Raw genomic sequence first — 19,291 nt, 5'->3', positions numbered from 1 at the left:
GTGATATTTGAGCTAATGTCATAATGTTGCAGCTCCATACAGATCGATGTAACCCAGTTTCCATATTCAGTGGTTTCCGTAGAAGTGCCAAATGCCCGGGAGCATATCCCCGACTCCGTGTAAAAAGCGAGCGGGGATTTCAACGACCGAGATCCACCAACTTGCAATTCGTCTTTCATCTGACAATCAGAGTCACAAATTAGTGCTAGAATCATGCATTGACAATTGTTATGTTACTTTCGGTCTCGGACCAACTGATAGCATTCTTACCCGAAGGTAAACATCCTCATTCTGTGACCCCGCGGACTATGCACGGAGAAGTTGTGTTAACTTATCAATCTTGTGTTGGTCTTATCAGATGGACAAAGCCGTTGACAAATCATTTCCAGCGCCGGTATACCAACGCCGATGTCGCCGGGTTTACACCGAAGTTCAGAACTTCATTAACTATCAACATATTCTCATTTGGCCAGTAATAAATCGATCTGCATTTTAGGGGTGAGACTACAGTGTCCGTACGGAGAAGAATGCCGATGGACCGCTTGAAGGATCGAGAATCAAACGGATAAATTGCCGCTCCATGTTCCATGACGATGTGTGATTCGCCTCGGCATGTCATTAGTAATGAATGTTTTGGTGTCACTGGCTGGCATCTTATCAGATGCAGACTAGTCCGGGTCCCCGGCCACAACCTAAGCTGTCGGTTTACTCCTCACCTGTGAATCCAATCGGACTGGCTTTGCTCCATTGCGTTTGATGAGAACGGGAGAGCATGATATTCAACAAACAAAAAAAGAATTAAATAAACAGTAAAACAACATAATCATGAGTGCCCGTAGTAAAGGCAGAAGTCAGACAAACGTCAATATAAAAACAAGTGGGAAATAGGCGGGTCTTGAATCTGTCTCTCTCTTCTCCGAGGAGTACCGAGCTAATAAAGACGTAATGGCCGAGCAATCGAAGCTCACTGATTGGTTCTCGTCTACTCCACACCACCGCAAGCCATGGCCCGAAATCGCCATCTCCTCAAGTCCCGCCCGCAACAAGAGCATCTTTTTTTTAGCCAAACCCCCAGACTTCTTCCCTCCGTCATCGCTTTTCGCCTCCCATTCAACTTAACTCTTGATCTTGCATCACTTTCCAATCTTGCATCTTGCAACAATCCTGAGAAAAAACTCTCAACGACCTACGCACAACCTGATATCGACGACTTCGATATATCACCAAAACCCACACACACAACACATACCACAATGTTCGCTAGAGGAATTCGCGCTGTCTCGCGGCGAGCTGCTGTCGCTGCCCCCCTCGCCCGTCCTACCATCCTCCCTGCCCGCCAGATCTCTCCCGCCGTCGCCGTCAACGCTACCCGCTCCTACCACGAGAAGGTTCTCGATCACTACTCACGACCCCGAAATGTCGGCTCCATGAACAAGAAGGACAGTGATGTCGGAACCGGTCTCGTCGGCGCCCCTGCCTGCGGCGATGTCATGAAGCTCCAGATCCGCGTCGATCCTGAAACCCAGAAGATCTCCGAGGTCAAGTTCAAGACATTCGGATGCGGTTCCGCCATCGCCTCCAGCAGCTATCTTACTGAGCTTGTGCGCGGCATGAGCTTGGATGATGCTGGAAAGGTCAAGAACACTGAGATTGCTAAGGAGCTCTGCTTACCCCCCGTCAAGCGTAAGTTGCTACCCTGATATTTCGCTTACCGTTCGCTCAATTGCGGTATATTGCGCACTGTGATGCTAACTCGGTTTGATAGTGCACTGCTCCATGCTTGCTGAGGATGCTATCAAGTCTGCCATCTCCGATTACTACACCAAGAACCCCAACGCCAAGGTCAGCAACCTCAGCGGTACTGGCATGAAGCTCCCTGAGGCCGACGCCGCTGCTGCTTAAACGTGGTTGTTCGTCAAGAAAATCTCAACATAAAAAAACACGAATATTACATTGCTTTTACGCCATGTCACCATACTTGGGAAACTAGGAAATGATACCCTCTTTGAGGCAGGATGAAAAAAGAAAGTCGTTCGGAACACCAACGAAGGAGGGGGAGTCATCTTTGGATCTAGTCTGGAGTAAGACTGTCTGACGCAACACGTCTGACTGGTCTTTCCCTTCTTTATCCGCACATTCATGGGATCAGTATTTGGGAGTCAGGGGTTCTTATTTTTATTTTCTGCCTAAAATCACTATGGTTGTGATTGGGCTTATTGGGGATGCGTGGAAGAAGGGGCCTGCAACTGGAGCGGGGTCGGTAGAATGAGATGAACTGTATCAAATAGCTACAAGCGCGAAATGTCAAATGTCTTCCTCAGAACAAATTCGTTGTTTCTTCGTGAGTCAGTGAAGATTGATAAGCTGTTATCTGATGGGGTGATGAATAACGGCCTCCGCGGAGATGAGCTGTCGTTGTGATGCGGCTCGTGTTATCAATCACACAATTTTTCAGGGTCCATGCCTCGGTCACCGAGGTCCCTCGCTTCTTGCGTTAGACAACCTCATTTCTGGAGCCTGATGATCATCATGAGTTCTGTGAGCGCTCACCACGATTCGACTGATTCACTCCATGTACGTCTCCAGGTGATCTCTCCATAAAGCCAATTCCTGAAACCCTGTCCAATCGGTAGCAAGCGATCCTAGTCCAAATCTCGTGATTCACCCTCAAAGCTCCTTATCAATCACCCCACCAAGCATGTGCGCGAGGACAATCTTCTCGTAAAGCGACTCTATACACCAATTCAAATTTAATAACAGTCTTTTACACTTTACCTGCATTATACTACACCAGATCCACATTCAAGAAAGAAATTTAGACAACAGATCTTCTTATCCCTGCTGCAACTCATGCAAGGTCCAGTTCTGCTCAAAGAAATCCTCCGTAGCGCGTCAGCATCAGGCCATTTTCCACCAAAAAAGTAAAGCCACCGTTGCATTTCGCGGGGTAGCTCGATCGAATTGAGATATTGGGTTCCGAGGGTTTGGGAGAGGGAAATTGAGTGCCTGTGGGGGTTTTCGTATCGAATTTTGCGTTGGTGAGGATTTGGGGGCTGTGTATGGGTGGTGTAAGTGCGGATTTGAGGTGAACAACACGATTCGAGGCCAAGGCAGTTCTTGATCACATCAGCGTACTATGATTTGCTTAGGGGAATAGTTTCTGTCTATCAGATTAAACGTTCGCTCTTGGTAAACCCATGTCTATCTATATGCATGCATCGCTCGATTCACAACCCTCGACTAAGCAGCTGGCAAATGAATGCCATGAAATCCCTGTCCAATCGCAAAGTCAGCCTGTGCCCTACCCATTTCCTCCATAGTCTTGCCATTCAAGCACAGTATATATGCAGTCTCATTAACTCCATCGACAACCAGACTAAAGATGATACCATCATCTTCTTCCACCGCTCCAGGCCTTGGCACAAAGACCGGCTCGCCAGGGGTATGCCCTTCAGGTCCCGTCCATATGAACGCTTCACTGGTATCTAAGTCTGTCTTTACCAGAGCGTCGACTGAGGTTGTTAGGCCGCGCAGTGAGGCGCTGTAGACGTAGCGATAGGGTTTGCCGTTGCGAAGCGGGTGAATAGTTGGGAGCTCGCCTGCGTGCGGGCTTGGGATGGCGAGGACTTCTTCTGCACTAGCGGAGAATGTTGTATCTGGTGTTGGTTTCGGAGGCAGTCTGAAGCGGTATCTTGTGAGAGTTGGTGCGCAATTCTTGTACCGGTCATTCTTGAACCAGTATTTCTTTGTAGCATCGTCGCGATCCATAAGAACGTCGTAGTAGAACCCCTTGATGATGTCCATGTTTTCATACTTGGCCATATCAAAGAAGAGGTCTGTCCGTTCAGCACCATCCTCATCTTTAACCTTTTCCTCAAACGCATTGATGCTGTGGAAGAAGAAAGCAGCGGGTGTCGAGAAAGTAGCGACAAGCCCCTTTCCATGTCGTCGATCAACAACAAGCCACTTGCATTTCCTCTCTTTATCGAATGGTTTCATTGAATCGATGATATTTCCCTCCCATTGTGTCTTCAGTCCTCTCCATGCGTAGTGCGATGCTGGTATGCATATCACGACGTGGTTTTCTGTGAGGAAGAAACTGTGCATGTACGCCGGTGGAACATTGAGATCAGAGATAGTAGCGAGGACCTCTGTTTCACCCGAAGCAGCGTCGACTCTGAAGATTCGATATGTTGGAACTCGGCCGAATGCAAGGTTGAAGTTGAATAAGTCTCCCGAGTCGGGGTCGCGTTGGGCGTGAGAGCAGGAACAGGGACCGCTGAGAGAAGGGTGAAGATCGTATTGCGTGGTCTCGCCCAGGGGCTGAAGAGTTGATGGGTCGATGCGACGTATGCCAGTGTAGTCTGTAGAAACAAACAGATTACTCGTGTTCACACGATGTCCAAGAGGTCCCGTCACTCCATTCGACACCTCCGTCTTCTCATCCTCCGGCACACCAGGAACATTCGCCAAAAGCGCAACATTATGATTCCCCAACTTTGGTCCAAAAACAGTCATGACCTTCGCAAAGATCCCAACACAAGGATCAGCTTTCTGTCCAAACGTCATTCCCGACCGCCATCCTTTCTTCTTCACATCAGCAATCCACTCATCAGCCTGTCGTCTTGATGAGTACCACACTTGTGTCTCGTCATCTTCAGAAGGAATGATGTCAAAGCGATGAGTTTGTGCGAAGCCGTCGAACCAGTGTGTTGTGAAGTGTGTACCGCGGGCTGTATCTTCAACGCGACTTTGGCCGGGACCTGTGCGGTAGAGAGAACCAGCTGCCCACGGGGGGAAAGTGCCTCTGACAGTTAGGCGGAGAGGACCGCGATGTTCTTCAAGACGATCGAACTGGGAATGTTAGTTTCGGGGTTGAGAAGGATAGGGAATGACTTACGGCGGCTTCATTAGGCCACGATTTCCATGATTGGGCGAGGATGTTCTTGGTGATGTTTGAGGCGTCTTCTTGCTCATGCTCTCGGGTGCGGTGATAGACACCCGGGCCGTTGAGCGCCATATTCGGCATAGTAAAGTTTATTTGCGAAAACGTTTAAGTGAGAAATAGTTGCTCGTTCAAGGGTCTTATTTCGTTTGCGGCGATATGGTTCGTTTGCTAGGAAACAAAGATGCAAGAACAAGAGGCATGCTCTAAAGATATGTCTATAAAACAAGCGTGAAATGAAATTCAGCTCATGTGCCAAGTGAGAAACAAAGCGTTGGCTCTATACAAACACAACACAGTGCACCCTGTTTGTCTGTGTATGTTTGTTTGCAGCGCAACGCAGCGTTGGCACCGACGATGAACCTGGAAGTGAAGATTACCACTTCAAAGCTTCAATGTCGTCATTCAACTTCAAAACAATAAAACACGATTTCTTACAAATGCATCATGATAATAGGAAATTTTTAAATATGGATCTCAGACTTATTAAGTACAAAAACCCGCCCGTTGTACTCCCAATACACCACCCCCATGGGCTGTGTAAAGTCAATGACGCTACCATCAGAAAATGAAACCGGATTCCGCACTAGAGAACGAAATACCAAACCCCGACACTTCCGCATCCCCAAATCAACTCATTTTCAAAATATCGGCACCCGAGGAGCTGAGGTTGTCGAGTTGAGTTCAGTGAGTTACTTACTTACTAGTGGTTCAATACTTTGTGCGCCTTCGCGTGTGCGGTATTGTTCCGCTCGTCGCTTGAGGGACCTATCAGGGGCTGAAGACGACGAGAGAAAGATGGCTAGTTTGGACGTTGGCGTTTAAGGGGATGTGGTGACTGCTTGTACGTGCGATACTGTGTTAGCGAAATCGAGTGTGGCTTGACGAGAGGGTGCTTCGTTGGTCTGGGCATCGTGGAGTTCTTGTTATACGGCAGGCGGGGGATTGACGACTCGAGATTCCGGTGTGTTACTCTTGGCTGGATCCTGGCGTTTATTGCTTGTTGTGCTAGATTTAGAGTAGGCTATTAGATTCTGAGGTAGCAGATACTATCAGGCGGTGATGGTTTATTGTTCATGGGATTTCGATGTCGATGACAGACGTCGGCCGTTGTAGAGACCTTCCTGGTCGATACAATCAAGACCTGGCACTGGCCCTATTGAATGAGATGAGAATATATATTCATGACGAGTTATTCTCTCTGGAATCAACAAAATTGACAGCATCACTGTTACTCGGATGCGGATCTCATAAATACCAGCCTTTAGTCTGAGCAACCAAGCAAATCATGCATAATGGTCAGATGGCCCTCAAGGTATTGGATGTTTGCTTCATGGCTGACTCCATTCTATTTACAGTTTTTATCGTCTTGGCAAGCAAACAATAATTGATTTCATGATTTCATTAATTGCTTCCATGAAAACATCTGAGAGAGCATTGAAGCTAGATTCATGTCGAGGGTATTTTTGTTGAAGACCCCCAATTGTTAGTTTGATCATCCACCTCGAGATGATGAAGAAATCAAGCAACTGGGCCGGGGAGACATGCTAGGGGTTCACCCACTGAATCTGTGCTGATCTTAGTGGACACCCTTCTGAGCGTCCATCTCTTTACACGTGATTGGCCAAGCATCATCAACATCAATAATTCATCGATACCGACCGATTATCAGAATCAATACTACAAAGAAATATCACCATGTCATCTCGTACAGCAGCACCGACGATCCCGTCGTTGAAACAGTCTTTCATCACCAGCCAAACAACACTTCTTTCTCAGCCTCTCGCTCCATCCCGCTCATGGCAAGAAACCAACGACGCGTCAGATGAGGCTATCCCCGAGCGCGTTGTTCAAGAAGTCCTATATAATCTCAACCACACTATCCAGCAACATTGTCGTCGCGTGTACCCTCCGCAGGCTAGTCGCAATATTGCTGAGCAGATCAATGATGTGTATACTAAGGATGCTGAGCGGAAGGTGGGGGGTCCAACTGATACTGAGGGCGGCATTGGCAGAGAGCTAGACTTGAGTGAGTACTTCACATCAAATATGAGATCTTCAGACTGACCTTTTTAGCCCAAAATGAAGCTATAGAAGCGCTGCCCGCTTCCTGGCACTTGGAAAAAGACATCAACGACCATCCCATGGAGACTAAGCGGTATGCAGACGCTGTTCAACAACTCACTGAACTCAACGACCAGCGCAAGCAACTTCGAGAGCAAGTCGCACGCTTGAAGCGTCTTCAATCTATCGTTGAGCCACTTCAGACAGATGAAAATGGTGCCGGTATTCAAGAGAATCTACTCACTCGAAACGGACCCGTTGAGAAGGAGCTCGAGAGAATGAGAATCTTATTGGCGAGAGTTGGTGGCCGTGTGCTTTCGCTGCCTGAGGAAGCTCCGAATGGTGAGGCGAAGGAAGTCAGCTTGACTGAGATGGGTGCACAAGGACGCAAGAGACGTGTTGATCAGTTTCTTGCTGATGATAAAGTGTTTCCGTCATGAACGTGCATTGAGAACTGGTCACGCCAAATCTCTCAGTCCGATGACAGGCCATAACCAAAGTTTCTCATAATGTGCGGCCATGGTAAATGCGTCTGTATCCCGCAACATAGGTCACTTGTCCACTATCTCGCACATCGCGTTGTCGGGTTCGGTGGATCATCGCCGTCTGAAGTGATGCCAGGTGCTTCACAGGGAGGTGCGCCCATTACACGCGGAAGAGCGAGGTCAAGCAGAGTCTAACCAACATGAGAGAAGCGAGCTTTAACTATGGAGGATGTTTCAAGACCGCCGTCGAACGTCTGGGGCAGTGAGTGAGTGTTGGGCTTGAGTTGCGGTCCGAGAGCGCGCAGTCAGCTGCTACGATCAGAGGAACTGACGCCGGTCAGTCGTCCATGTATGCATAAACTGCAGGTCGTTGGACAAAGGGTTAACGTCGCCGAGGCTCAATGTCCAAGAAATAGTCACTCATATTGCATGAAGGATTGTTCTTTAGAGACCCTTCTCGCTTATGGTGGTGATCAAGATGTTTGCTGGTATTTCTAGTTGGTGAGACCTACGAACGGCAATGCTTCAAGCCATTGATATAATTGTGGTCATATATCGAGCTCCAACGACGGTCAGCGTCAATAACTAAGAATCGGCCCCCCCCTTTGAGAAGCAGTCACTCATCCTCAAGCTGACGTATCACCAACAGCCTCACTGCCGAGGCAAATAGAGGATCTCTGTTCCCAATCTGGCACTGAATTGTCTCTCTGGTACGGTTTACAGTGATAGATCCCAATGAATTGGGCCCTGTGCTACCCTTGACTCACATGTTAGCCTAAGCTTTCATCTCCCGTACACATGTAGACAATGCGTGAGACACTGTTTAGCCTTGCTGCGTCACTCTTCTCGTCAGTAGCGAATCATACGAGCCGTCCATTTAGAGCTCTTGTTAGTCAACTGTTCAACCTGTGTCGTCTGCCATACGATGTCGTGCCCAGTTGAAGGATTGGCCGTGGTCGAATACCCGAGAGTGCACAAGCCCGAGAGAGAACCAACACAGACGTCTAGTTCTAGCCAATGAACGTTCTGACGAATCTAACGGATATCTTGATGTGTATCAGTGGCTTGATGGCGATCTATTGTGCAGCGCTTGTGTCAGAAACCACCGGTTACTCATCTCACAATGGCGCCGTCGATCCTCAATGATTAGGTCAAAACACTGTAGATTGGGAATACATTCAGCCAGTGTACGTTAGATATCGATAGTGAACCCATGAAAGTTGTCAGAGAAGACAAGGCGGCCTTGACGCTTGGTCATAAATACCGGCGCAAGGGTAGGTTGGACACAGAGCATCTTACAACTTATACACTCATTCTTACACACAAATATATAACTTCGACAACATGGACCCTAAAAAACCTCAAATTTTACCTTATACTACTCTCTTACGCCGTATATACCGTGCCTTTGGCTTTAATAAGGGGTACAACTTTGTTCTTTGGTTCCTCTTCGGCGGAGCTTTTCTTGCTTTTACCCTATCCCGTTTTATATATCTCGACTTTGATGGACGACTATGTCCTAGTGAGCCACCTACCAATAGACCGTACGGTTCAAGAGGAGCTGTTCCTGGAGAGTGCTACCATTACCGTCGTGGTGTCGGCAAAGCTGGTATAATCATGCATCTTGCTGGCATTCTCCCGGCAGCTGTTCTGGTGGTCTTTCAGTTTCTACCAGTTATTCGACATAGATCTCTCATCGTTCATCGAATAAATGGCTATATTGTTCTCCTGTTGTCAACAGTTGGAATGATTGGGGTCTTTATGATCGCCAGACACACTTTTGGTGGCACGTTGGAAATGCAGACGGTTACTGGTGCTGCGAGCATACTGTTTGTTACATGCATGTTGTTGGCTTACATCAACATCAAGAAGCTCCAACTTGAGCAACATCGAGCGTGGATGATCCGAGGGTGGATTATTGTGAGCCCTGACACAGAACTGGGATAATTGACTTGCTAACACTTTCAAGGCCGCTCATGTTGTCACCATGAGACTCATTGGGATTATAATGGCCCAGATTACCAGCCGGATGGATCCTTATTATACTACTACTCCATGTGCAGTCTTGGACTCAATGTTCTATCACAACAAGCCTGCCGTGGAAGCACTATACCTAGACTGCATTGGATTCTACACGGGTGAAACTCCAGACCAGCGCGTCATCATCAAGGGAACATCGGGTGGACGCCCCGACGAGATTGCAGCCAGTCTCAATAGTGCTTTCGGGGCGAGTGCCTGGCTTGCTTTGCTCATTCACATCATGGCTGCGGAGTTGTATCTTCGACTTACATCTGCTGAGAGTGAGAGATTACGAAAGGTGTCTTATAGGTGGCAGCAAAATGCTGGTATGAAGGATCCGGGGAATGCTGGGTTGACGGCGCAGAGACTTGGGGATGCGGAGCCGTGGGCATATCCTGTTGATGACCAGACGCTTTATGATGACGGGGAGAGTTTTAGGTAATGGAACGGTAATTCATAGAAAGGGAGAGGATGTGATCTTATCATATACAACTCCGTAGGTAGCTAATACGAAAAGCACAAGATGCCGTTGACACAATGAGTGAGTGAAGCATCAGATCATACTGAATCGAAGCATTACACGACTACCTACAGCTCCTTCATTATATACCAGACCACCAGTATGTCTCATCAACCTTGAATGAGCCCTTGAGTGCCTTATCGGTCACAGCACTGCTATCGCTGATAATAACCTCGTACTCACCAGCCTCGACACACCACTTGTCTTTCTCCTCATCAAAGTAAGCAGCGGTATATTTCTCCAACTCGGTGATAGTCACTGTCTTGGACTCGCCAGCATCTAGCTCAACCTTTGCGAAACCTTTGAGCTCCTTAACGGGACGGTTCACCTTGGCGGCTTGCATCGGGCGCACGTAGAGCTGCGCAACTTCTGCACCGCGCACGGAACCTGTGTTTTTGATGATCACGCTTGTGGTAAGCTTGCCTTCGTTGGAGGAAACATTGAGGTCTGAGAAGGCAAAGGTGGTGTATGAGAGACCGTGGCCGAAGGGGAAGTTGACCGCACGGTCGGCAAACTCGTAGTATCGGTATCCCATATACACATCCTCACCGTAAAGTGTTCGCCCGGCTTCAGTTCGGAAATTAAGGAATGCTGGGACATCGGTTAAGCGCTTAGGGAAGCTCAGTGATAGCTTGCCAGATGGGTTGGCATCACCGAAGAGAATATCCGCGATGCAGTTACCCGTCTCATTACCACCATACCACGCCTGAATTACAGCAGGGACTTCATCCAGCCAGGGCATCTCCTCCGACGTACCAGTCTGCATAACAACAGCCGTCTGTGGATTCGCGGCTGCGACAGCGGAAATGAGCTCATCCAAAGCTCCGGGAAGCTTCATGCTCTCACGGTCGGAGCCCTCCGTCTCCCAGTCCGAGTTGAGACCAGCACAAATAATGACCTGATCATGCTCCTTAGCGAGAGCGACAGATCGCTCGATTTCCTGCTTCGCATCGATGACCTTTGATGCGCCGACGCGAAGAGATCCGTGGCCGACGACGGGGTTGTCCAGCTTGAGGGTGAAGCTTGGGGCTGAGGCAAACTCAATTCTGATCTTGTACTTCTCGCCCTTCTTGAGGTCCTTGCGGCCGAGCTCTTCGCGGGTCGCTGTGCCGAAGAACGCGTCGCCGGCGATTTGCTTGGTCGAGTTGTCGACGACAAGCTCGTCGTTGACGTAGAGGTTGGCAGTTCCGCAAACGATGACGCCAAACTCGTACGTGGAGTCTTCTTCTACTTCTAGGATGCCTTCAAGGTTTGCGAACCAGAGGTCTTCGAGCTCAGAGTTGTAGTAGTCAACGAGGTGCATTTCCGACTTGGCGAGCCACAGCTCGTCGACGGGCTTGCGGGATGAGTCGCTGGGTGGCTTGTTGTACACCTTCCAGCTCATACCAGCCTTACCGTCTTCACCCTTGGTCTGGCTTCCCAGTAGAGGACTCAGCTTATGTGTGTATGCGCCGATAGTGTAAGCAGGCTGGCTACCGAGCTTTTCAGCGATACCATCGTAAGGTGTCACAGCGTAGTAGGCAGCTAGAGAGGCAGAGCCACCGCCGTGATAAGTTGCAACCTTGGCATTAGGTCCAATGACCAAAGTTTTCTTATCCTTTGCCAACGGAAGCAGGCTCTTCTCATTTTTGAGGAGGACGATACTCTCGTTTCCTATCTTGCGGAGAAGAGCGGCTGTCTCAGGCGTATCGAGTGTCTTCTCTGGGCCGTTCTCCTTAACGCCAGAGGCTGCGCACTTCTTGACAAACTTGAGGACCTCTCGGGCGCGGTCGTCAATAACATGTCCCCAAACTTTCTCACAAGCAGCTGCAAAGTTGAGGACATCGCCTCGCCAGCGAGTAGGACCGGGCATCTCAAGATCAAGACCAGCTTTGATGGAGTCGGTGACGCTGTATGTGCCGTACCAATCACTCATGATTAGACCGTCCCAGCCCCATTCTTCACGTAGCATGTCGTTCAGTAGCTTCTTGTTCTCGCTGCAAGCAGTTCCGTTGACACCGTTGTAAGATGTCATGAACGCACCGGGCTGTGAGTCTCGTACAACCAGCTGGAAGGGAAGAGCGTAGATCTCACGGAGTGCACGCTCTGTGATAATAGCTTGAACACTCATGCGCTTGTGTTCTTGATCGTTGCATACGAAATGCTTAATTGTTGATTGCACTCCTGTGCTCTGGATTCCACGAACAAGCGCAGCGGCACCCAGACCAGCGAGAAAGGGGTCCTCGCCTATAGACTCAAAACCACGGCCACCAAGAGGCGAACGTTGCATGTTAATAGTAGGACCGAGGATTACATGAGCACTCTTTCCAATTGCTTCTTCACCCATCTTCTTTCCTGCTTCTTCAAGCAGTTCTTGGTTGAAGGTTGCACCAAGGCCGGTGCCACAGGGAAAGCATGCTGCTGGGATACCGTTGAAGAACCTAGTGCCTCTTACACCATTGGGGCCATCTGATAGACGGAGAGATGGGACTCCATGCTCTGGGAATGACTTTGTATGCCAGAAGTCAATTCCTGTGGAAATGTTAGCTGCTGTTGTTTCCATCATGTGATGCTACTAACCTGCCAGCAGAGAGACCTTCTCAGCGAGAGACAGCTTCTTTAGGACCTCCTCGACGTTGATATCAGCCATTTTGATCACGATTCCAGAGCCTGATTCACGGTAAAAGCAAGAATAATGAGAAAATAATTCAATTGACAGGAATCAGCTCCTCTGGTCGACAGATAAATACTCGCGCCCTGAGCAAGCTGGAGAACCTGCCTGGGTAAATGACAGCCCCGCAGCAACTCGGGTGTCTATTCTGCCTGATACATATGCATCCGTCGGGTGAGAGAAGAGCTCGTTCTCTTCTATCATTTGCCAATCGACCAGATCAGTTCCTTCTCATGATACCAGATGAGCATCTAGTTGGTGGTGAAGCCCCACGGATGATGAGCTTCTTGGACTCTACCCGTGGTTTAACCGACATTTCCTCCAATCATAGAGCGTATCGACAGGAGCTCATCCCAGGTTATCGCTTCGTCGGGACGAAATTCCGTCTCGTAAACCTCGGGCAAAAAAAACACGAAGCGGGGGATATCATCATATGGCGTCTTCAATAACCATGAGATACGTGATGCCAGAGTTGAACCGATGGAAGGAGTCGAATGAACTGATCATGTGAGGAATCACGTGGCGGTGATGCTTTGGAAGGTTGGTGGAAGGTGGGAACAACGCGGGGCTGAGCTTGTCTTCACCTCGGCAGGGGCAACTCTCACCTCGATCAATACCCGAGATTTCCACCTCTCAAACTCGGATAACAAAGGGACCCTGATGAATCCGGCACCGAAGATCGTGCTTTTTCCGATGGATCCTTCAAGATCCGACTACTGTACGGTACTTTTCCACGCTTACTACCAACAAATTAAACGGGCCGAGATTTAGCAGCAAACAAAGAGACACAGGCCAAAACCCGGTCACTAATCGCAGCGGTCCGTTACGATCCGGCAAATGAACCACCATGTTTGCTTTGTCTCGCTCCCAAGTCCATGGTATCGTCGCCGCCCCAGGGCCCAGGCACGAACGGAGGGGAGCCTAATCGTAGCAGGTCCACATAGAGCCTTCAACAGAAGAACAGAAGAACCACGGGAGATGAGAGCTTTGGGAATAGCTACAGTCTTCTCCGTTCCGAAGAATCCCCGATCAAGACGGCGCCGATTGCACCCGGCCCGAACTTATCGGACTCGGGCCGGAAGATACCCGGTCCCACGTCGACCGCGCTATGTATGACGAGTAAATGGTGGCAGATGAGACGAAGAAACCTCTTCAGCCATCATACACGGCAATCGAGTTCTCATCCTCCATCCCGATTGCTTTTCGATTATCTTGACCACTATCACGTATTTTGCAGATCGAATTGTCATCATGATCCGTACGAACTGCCCAGACTCGTGCTGTATTGCATTCACATGTATCCAACGCCGTGTAACCCGGATTAGACCAGCCGTGGCAGAGTTTTGGGTTCCTGTTTCCTGGGACTAGGCTGAGTCCAGATCACCCCGCGGCATTCACTAACGTGGAACTAAAGCCTTGGCTTTGCTTTCAACTTGCAGGATGGATACACTGGATCAACCAAGTACTGGTCTCAATCTCATGATTACTCGGCTTTTGCTCCGACCGTGACGCATCATGGCTTCAGGGACACTGACACTGACGACTGACACGACAAACCTTCTCGCAAAACCACCAATGGACAGATGCCATGCCTGCCGCAGGAGAGTTAAATTACTACCGCCATTTGCGCTACAAGCGGCATTGTTGCGCTTGTGGATGCCTTGCGGTTACCCAGGTACCAATGGTATCAAGACTTCGTTTGACTCTTGTCATGAATATAAAGTTTGAAGCAAACATATGACTCTGTAGAGTATCATGGGTGTGCATAAACAGCAACACTCTATCACGAATTGCTCACTTAATTTGATCTCGCGTCGTGCTAGGGTTGCTGTTCGCTGGGGTTCGTTGTCGAAGATCAAACCTGGCCGGGCCTCGAGGATCTGGTCTCAAGTGGCATGCATAGCTTGAAAGTGAGGCCTAGGGGTCTGCGACGAAATGACGACAACGTTCTCTAGGCTGATGTTGCAGTTGATGCCTAGGGGTGTTCTGCCACCAATGGGCTGTCTTCATACACGCTTTTGGCGCTGTCCCATGAGTGTGACATGCGGACCGCCATGTGGGATCGAAAGTATGTTTGCATGTATCCGTGACCCCAACATCTTGCACGTTTCTTGGCCTGAGTGCCGGCGTCTAGTGACAAGACTAGTTATCAATAAGTGAAAGGGTCTGAAATTAGGAAAACGAGCAGGACAAGATGAAGACGAATTCGAGATGGATGTTAAAGCGGGTCGTGGAATGAAGTTACGGGGCTTGGATATCGGCATCTTTCTTCCCCGAAACAACCCTTGCTCAAATCATCGACGGCCCCCGTTGATTTGACATCGGTCGTTGAGACCCACGATAAGTCCCACAAGGCCACCGAATAGCTCTCCAGTCCGGTGTTCCTCGCGACCGAGTCCGTCCCACGCCAAGAGCCTTTGGTCGAAGCCATAGACCGTGAATGGACATGATAGATCATTATCCCGCTAACAACGATTGGCGACGAGAGCTTCATGTTCGAGGGTTGCATAGACTACTGAAAGACCTCAAATGGCGGGTTGCAGTCGGAGCGTGCTTCCCGGTATTCGGTCACTTTGGTTCGGTATCTTCAGGCCCAATCACTGATGAAAGTGCCCTGAACGGGGAGACTGGGAATGAAACGGCCAGCACCACCAACCCGTCTTTGATCAAGGCTGAGCTACGAGCTCCCAGAGCACAAGCTCCTTCCTGTCTCTGTAAGCCTCACAGAAGCCAGGTTTCAGCCACAGCTGAATGAGTAAAGCATAACGAGGATAGGCTCAGTCGCGCGGATTACAACCAGTTGGGTTTCTTACCGCGTTGACGATGATCTTCAGAGACATGCACTCTTGTTGGTCATGGAATACGGCACTTGAGTACTTCAGACCGCTTCCAGAATTGATGTGACAGTCCACCAAGTCACACATGTGTGAAAGCTCGTGTTTCCTGTCCAATCCCGGCTTACCAGAATGAAGCCCTCCATCTCATGGGTTTCATTTGCTGGCATGCTTATCATTGCAACGCTTCCAAGGAAGCTTGCATATCTTACAGGCAATAGCGCATCCTGACAGAATACAATCATCTCACGGAAAAAGAAAATCTCATCCTTACGGCCGAAGAACATTGCAAAAGGACTATGGTACATGTCTTGGCGGTTCATTCGTTTGGAAAGATTTCTGCCAAGACTGACTCTCAAGGCTGCAAGGTGAGACAGCCTCCCAGCGCGAATTCATGCCGCTGGGTACCAGCCCCGAATAAACCCTGTTCCCGCTATCGAAGAACATCATCAGCCACATATTTTCCATCCTCATCGTCGCGGTGTGGGAGAATATGATGGTGGGCGCCTCATCCGAGGTGCTTACTGAATACAGAATAAGATAAAAGTCAAATTGGTGTACGGAAACAAGATGAGGACAAATGGAAGCTTCTGTACGTTCGGTCCAGCCCTGCCGCGCACGCGTATCACCACGTCCACATGGCTTGCCGCTGTGCAAACAACAACCATCAAACTTTGTCGGTCTAGCTTACGAAATGCCTCGTCTCTTTTGGCAGATGAGATGGAGACACGGAGGATTTTTGACACACGAGTATCGAGTACTTGAGATACTTTGTCCTTGACCCCCTTTTTTACATTCGAGCGACCCCATTACATCGCATGGTTGGCGCCTCGCCACGTGCCTGGTAGCAGTGAGGGCGTGCATCAAAGATTTCAGATGCTGCAAGAACAAACTCTATTGTCTTCTGCAGTTGGTTCGAGAAGAACCTTGCTGTCAGCCACACTCAGCCACAGCAAGTACCTATTCCATGATGAGGGTTTCATAAAACATCGAAGGTTTTACGTATGAGATATCAACAGAGGATGCAACACTTCCTCGGGCCTCGTGAACGAAAGCGGCGGATTCTCCTTTCCTTGAGTAATGAGAACAGCAGTCGGTCTCTTTTCCTGCAGCCATGTCTGTGCAACGCAGGGGCCTTTTTTCAGACTCTAGTTGTGTCTCCTGTCACCTCAATCCCTTAAGGCCCCATCCATGCTTGCCTCGTGGTTTTTAGGTAAATAGATGGAGCTAACTGATCTGGTCTCTTAGTTCTTCTGAAGGGCGATGGGAAGTTGGGCGATCCACTTGCGTCCAATCTCATCTCTACATACTCGCAAATCGTGCCGCTACTCAACTAATCCCTGGCTTGAGGCCTAATTGAAGATCATGGGCTCAATGGATATCCGGCTCATACGTCTTGGCGCAGCTATTCACATGGTTGTTTCTTTTTTCTGACTGCACATCACTTCACCGTCTAGCAATTTTAAGCAGCCGCGCATGAGTGATATGCCGAGACGTTATTTGCTGATGGGTTGAATGAAACATTCTAGGGCCCCTACTAGCGTCATGATCTCCCAAACCCCTGTCAGAAAATGCATGCAGGCCACGTCCACTCAGTCTCAGTGCGAACGGGGGTCCATGGCGAACGGCCCAGGTGTCGTTGCAAGGCCTGTAATTTGCAGCCAGGATTATCCCAACGGCTCGAGGCGGATCGCCATATTCAATTCTACACCACGATATTAGTCAAATGACTTTTTTATGATGTGCTGGCAATAGCAGTGCCGTATCTGTGCATATGACAGTGTACAAAGGACAGTACAAGAACGACGATCAAGCAGCGGTATAGGCGCTTTTCCTGGCCTCGCATTTGCCAGTTCTCGAGGGAAGAATGTCATCATTGCAGAAGACAACCACAGATAATGTAACTCTATAACTGATCGGGGAACCGCAACAACCCCTGGGCGCGGCAAACTCAATCTTGGACCTTCAACTCAGGCTTGTCTCTAGCAACGAACGAGCCAACAGATTGATTTGAGGGTATAATTACGGTGATTAAACTCTACGAATTGTGGCATCTCTCAAGTCAGCCCCAAGAGAATTTGGCTGGTATTAGTCCGTTTTGAGCCATGTGTGTCTGTGTGGTTGCATGGTTGACACGACAGAAACGGTAACAGGACGGAATTCGACGCTGACGAGGACACCATTAGAGAAGAGATGGAGACAACAGACTGACGCCTTTGTTCGTCAGGACTTCCTTCCATCTTCTTTTGACGTAACATATCTCACTGTTCGTTACTCCTGCATGAAGAGCCCCCATCCTGCAGTTCCAAGGCCCCCCCTGGAGCGCCGATGATTCCTCGATCACAGCACCTCACTTCAACCTCTGACTTCCATGGAAAAGAAGCTGCAGCAACCTTCTAGCGCAAACTCTATAACCCTACGGAACCCCTTGATTCTACAACTCTAGCGTCCTCGATAAATTCAGCCTGTCATATACCGTTATTTGTCTAATAGTTCTCCACACCTCGGTCCGCTTCGCCCTCTTTAGTTAGACGCATTTCTTCCAACTCAACGCAACCATCTTCATCTTTCAGTCAAGAAGAAACGGCTGTGCAGCAGTTGAAGTTGGAGGCAAGGCAGTACGTACAGGACTTTGAAGCGCTGTGAGGTACGGTACCCTTTTCACCCTCCTTCCCGAATTGCTCTGCATCCACACAACACGTGCCGATGTCATTCTCTCCTGCAGATTGGCCTTGCATTGGCTTCGATCACCCTTCTGAGCAGTCTTCCAGGCCCCTTCTAGGTTTTCTAGCCCTAGAGCTGATCTGCTCCCTTCTCACGGCGCAACATGTTGCGGTGTACAGGGCAGTACAGCACAGCACAGCACAGCACAGCGCATTGTACATTGTGCATCCCACACATCTGGGCGTCTTCACCGCAAACTGGGCGTCAGACGTCAGATGCAGGTCATTGTTATACATACAGGAGCTTGCCGCCTTAACGACAACAGGGTCTGAATTGCGATGAAAAATTGAAACAAAACAATTAAATGCCCGCGCTTTGCGTAAAGAAGGGCTCAGACAGGCCAAGCCACCTACGCAATAAAACCCTGAGCTGCTGCTGTCAGTGTCTCACGGGACTGTTGCTTTATTGCACCGCTTGGTTGGGAAATGCCTGTGCGCCCCTTCTGCTGGCGAAGTGCATACTCGGAAGGGGAAAGTCGCCTACAGTTCAGAAGAGCAGGATAGCAATGGCCAACTGAAAGTTGGGGGATATTTGGTGGCCGATCTTCAGTGTCACCAGTTTTACTTTCAGCGTCAGTGCAGGCCTTACCTTGAGGCTTCAGGTGGAAGTCAGATGCAGATGCGGGGGGGACTTTTTAGTGCCCATTGTTTCCCGCAGGAACAACCCGGTCGGTATCTTTTGGGTTTGTCTATCACTGCAAGGTACTTTACTTTAAGCCAAGCAATTGCGTGAAGAGGCCTCTGTTTCGCCCTCTCCGACTGACCGTCGTCTTCTTCCGATGGTCGGTGGTACAAACCGCCGTTAACGAATTGAGGCTCGAGCCGCAATGTAGTACAATCGCTTCTTTGCTTTTGCCTGTTGCCAATGGAGAAAAACGTCCGACGGGATCACGGAAACAAATAGAGTTTCCGCGAAACATAACGTTCAAGGCTGTTTTACGCCCTTATTTCACGGAATCTAGACGGAACTTCCGCGAAGAATGTCTATTACGTAGCTCCAGAGGGCTGAGACTCTGCTGTGTGTGTCTCTCTCTCTCTCAGCCTCTATCTC

The 19,291-nt window shown here is 49.3% G+C and overlaps 5 protein-coding genes across 5 annotated transcripts; 3 read left to right on the top strand and 2 right to left on the bottom strand.

Moving 5' to 3' along the window:
* Window positions 1-1,004: 1,004 nt before the first annotated feature.
* FOBCDRAFT_261331 (NifU-like N terminal domain-containing protein) lies at window positions 1,005-2,327 on the top strand (the record flags this gene model as incomplete). Its single annotated transcript, XM_031185124.3, has 2 exons — window positions 1,005-1,683; window positions 1,766-2,327. The coding sequence occupies 2 exons, from the start codon at window positions 1,005-1,007 to the stop codon at window positions 1,900-1,902; spliced, it is 816 nt and encodes a 271-aa protein (XP_031040766.2). The 3' UTR covers window positions 1,903-2,327.
* Window positions 2,328-3,240: 913 nt separating this feature from the next.
* FOBCDRAFT_293842 (carotenoid oxygenase) lies at window positions 3,241-5,029 on the bottom strand (the record flags this gene model as incomplete). Its single annotated transcript, XM_031185122.2, has 2 exons — window positions 3,241-4,854; window positions 4,901-5,029. The coding sequence occupies 2 exons, from the start codon at window positions 5,027-5,029 to the stop codon at window positions 3,241-3,243; spliced, it is 1,743 nt and encodes a 580-aa protein (XP_031040764.2).
* Window positions 5,030-6,625: 1,596 nt separating this feature from the next.
* Window positions 6,626-7,715, top strand: FOBCDRAFT_293840 (kinetochore Sim4 complex subunit Fta4). Its single transcript, XM_031185121.3, has 2 exons — window positions 6,626-6,974; window positions 7,022-7,715. Exons 1-2 carry the CDS (start codon window positions 6,644-6,646, stop codon window positions 7,447-7,449), a joined length of 759 nt encoding a protein of 252 aa, XP_031040763.2. The 5' UTR covers window positions 6,626-6,643; the 3' UTR covers window positions 7,450-7,715.
* Window positions 7,716-8,838: 1,123 nt separating this feature from the next.
* On the top strand, window positions 8,839-9,955 carry FOBCDRAFT_240359 (uncharacterized protein; the record flags this gene model as incomplete). The annotated part of the gene is made up of 2 exons (XM_031185120.2): window positions 8,839-9,414; window positions 9,464-9,955. 2 exons carry the CDS (start codon window positions 8,839-8,841, stop codon window positions 9,953-9,955), a joined length of 1,068 nt encoding a protein of 355 aa, XP_031040762.2.
* Window positions 9,956-10,088: 133 nt separating this feature from the next.
* FOBCDRAFT_293836 (glycoside hydrolase superfamily) lies at window positions 10,089-12,684 on the bottom strand. The gene is made up of 2 exons (XM_031185119.3): window positions 12,593-12,684; window positions 10,089-12,544 (listed from the first exon to the last, which is right to left on the bottom strand). The coding sequence occupies exons 1-2, from the start codon at window positions 12,660-12,662 to the stop codon at window positions 10,116-10,118; spliced, it is 2,499 nt and encodes an 832-aa protein (XP_031040761.2). The 5' UTR covers window positions 12,663-12,684; the 3' UTR covers window positions 10,089-10,115.
* Window positions 12,685-19,291: the final 6,607 nt, after the last annotated feature.

Source organism: Fusarium oxysporum, chromosome V (assembly GCF_013085055.1).
Source record: "Fusarium oxysporum Fo47 chromosome V, complete sequence".
NCBI lineage: Eukaryota > Fungi > Ascomycota > Sordariomycetes > Hypocreales > Nectriaceae > Fusarium > Fusarium oxysporum.
This window is presented reverse-complemented; position numbering and strand designations above follow the sequence as displayed.

Excerpts from the sequence above, each read along its gene's own strand:
- FOBCDRAFT_293836 (XM_031185119.3), bottom strand. The coding sequence starts at position 12,662 with ATGGCTGATATCAACGTCGAGGAGGTCCTAAAGAAGCTGTCTCTCGCT. Across the intron at positions 12,545-12,592 it reads GAAGGTCTCTCTGCTGGCAG|GAATTGACTTCTGGCATACA; the intron begins GTTAGTAGCATC and ends ACATTTCCACAG.
- FOBCDRAFT_293840 (XM_031185121.3), top strand. The coding sequence starts at position 6,644 with ATGTCATCTCGTACAGCAGCACCGACGATCCCGTCGTTGAAACAGTCT. Across the intron at positions 6,975-7,021 it reads TGGCAGAGAGCTAGACTTGA|CCCAAAATGAAGCTATAGAA; the intron begins GTGAGTACTTCA and ends TGACCTTTTTAG.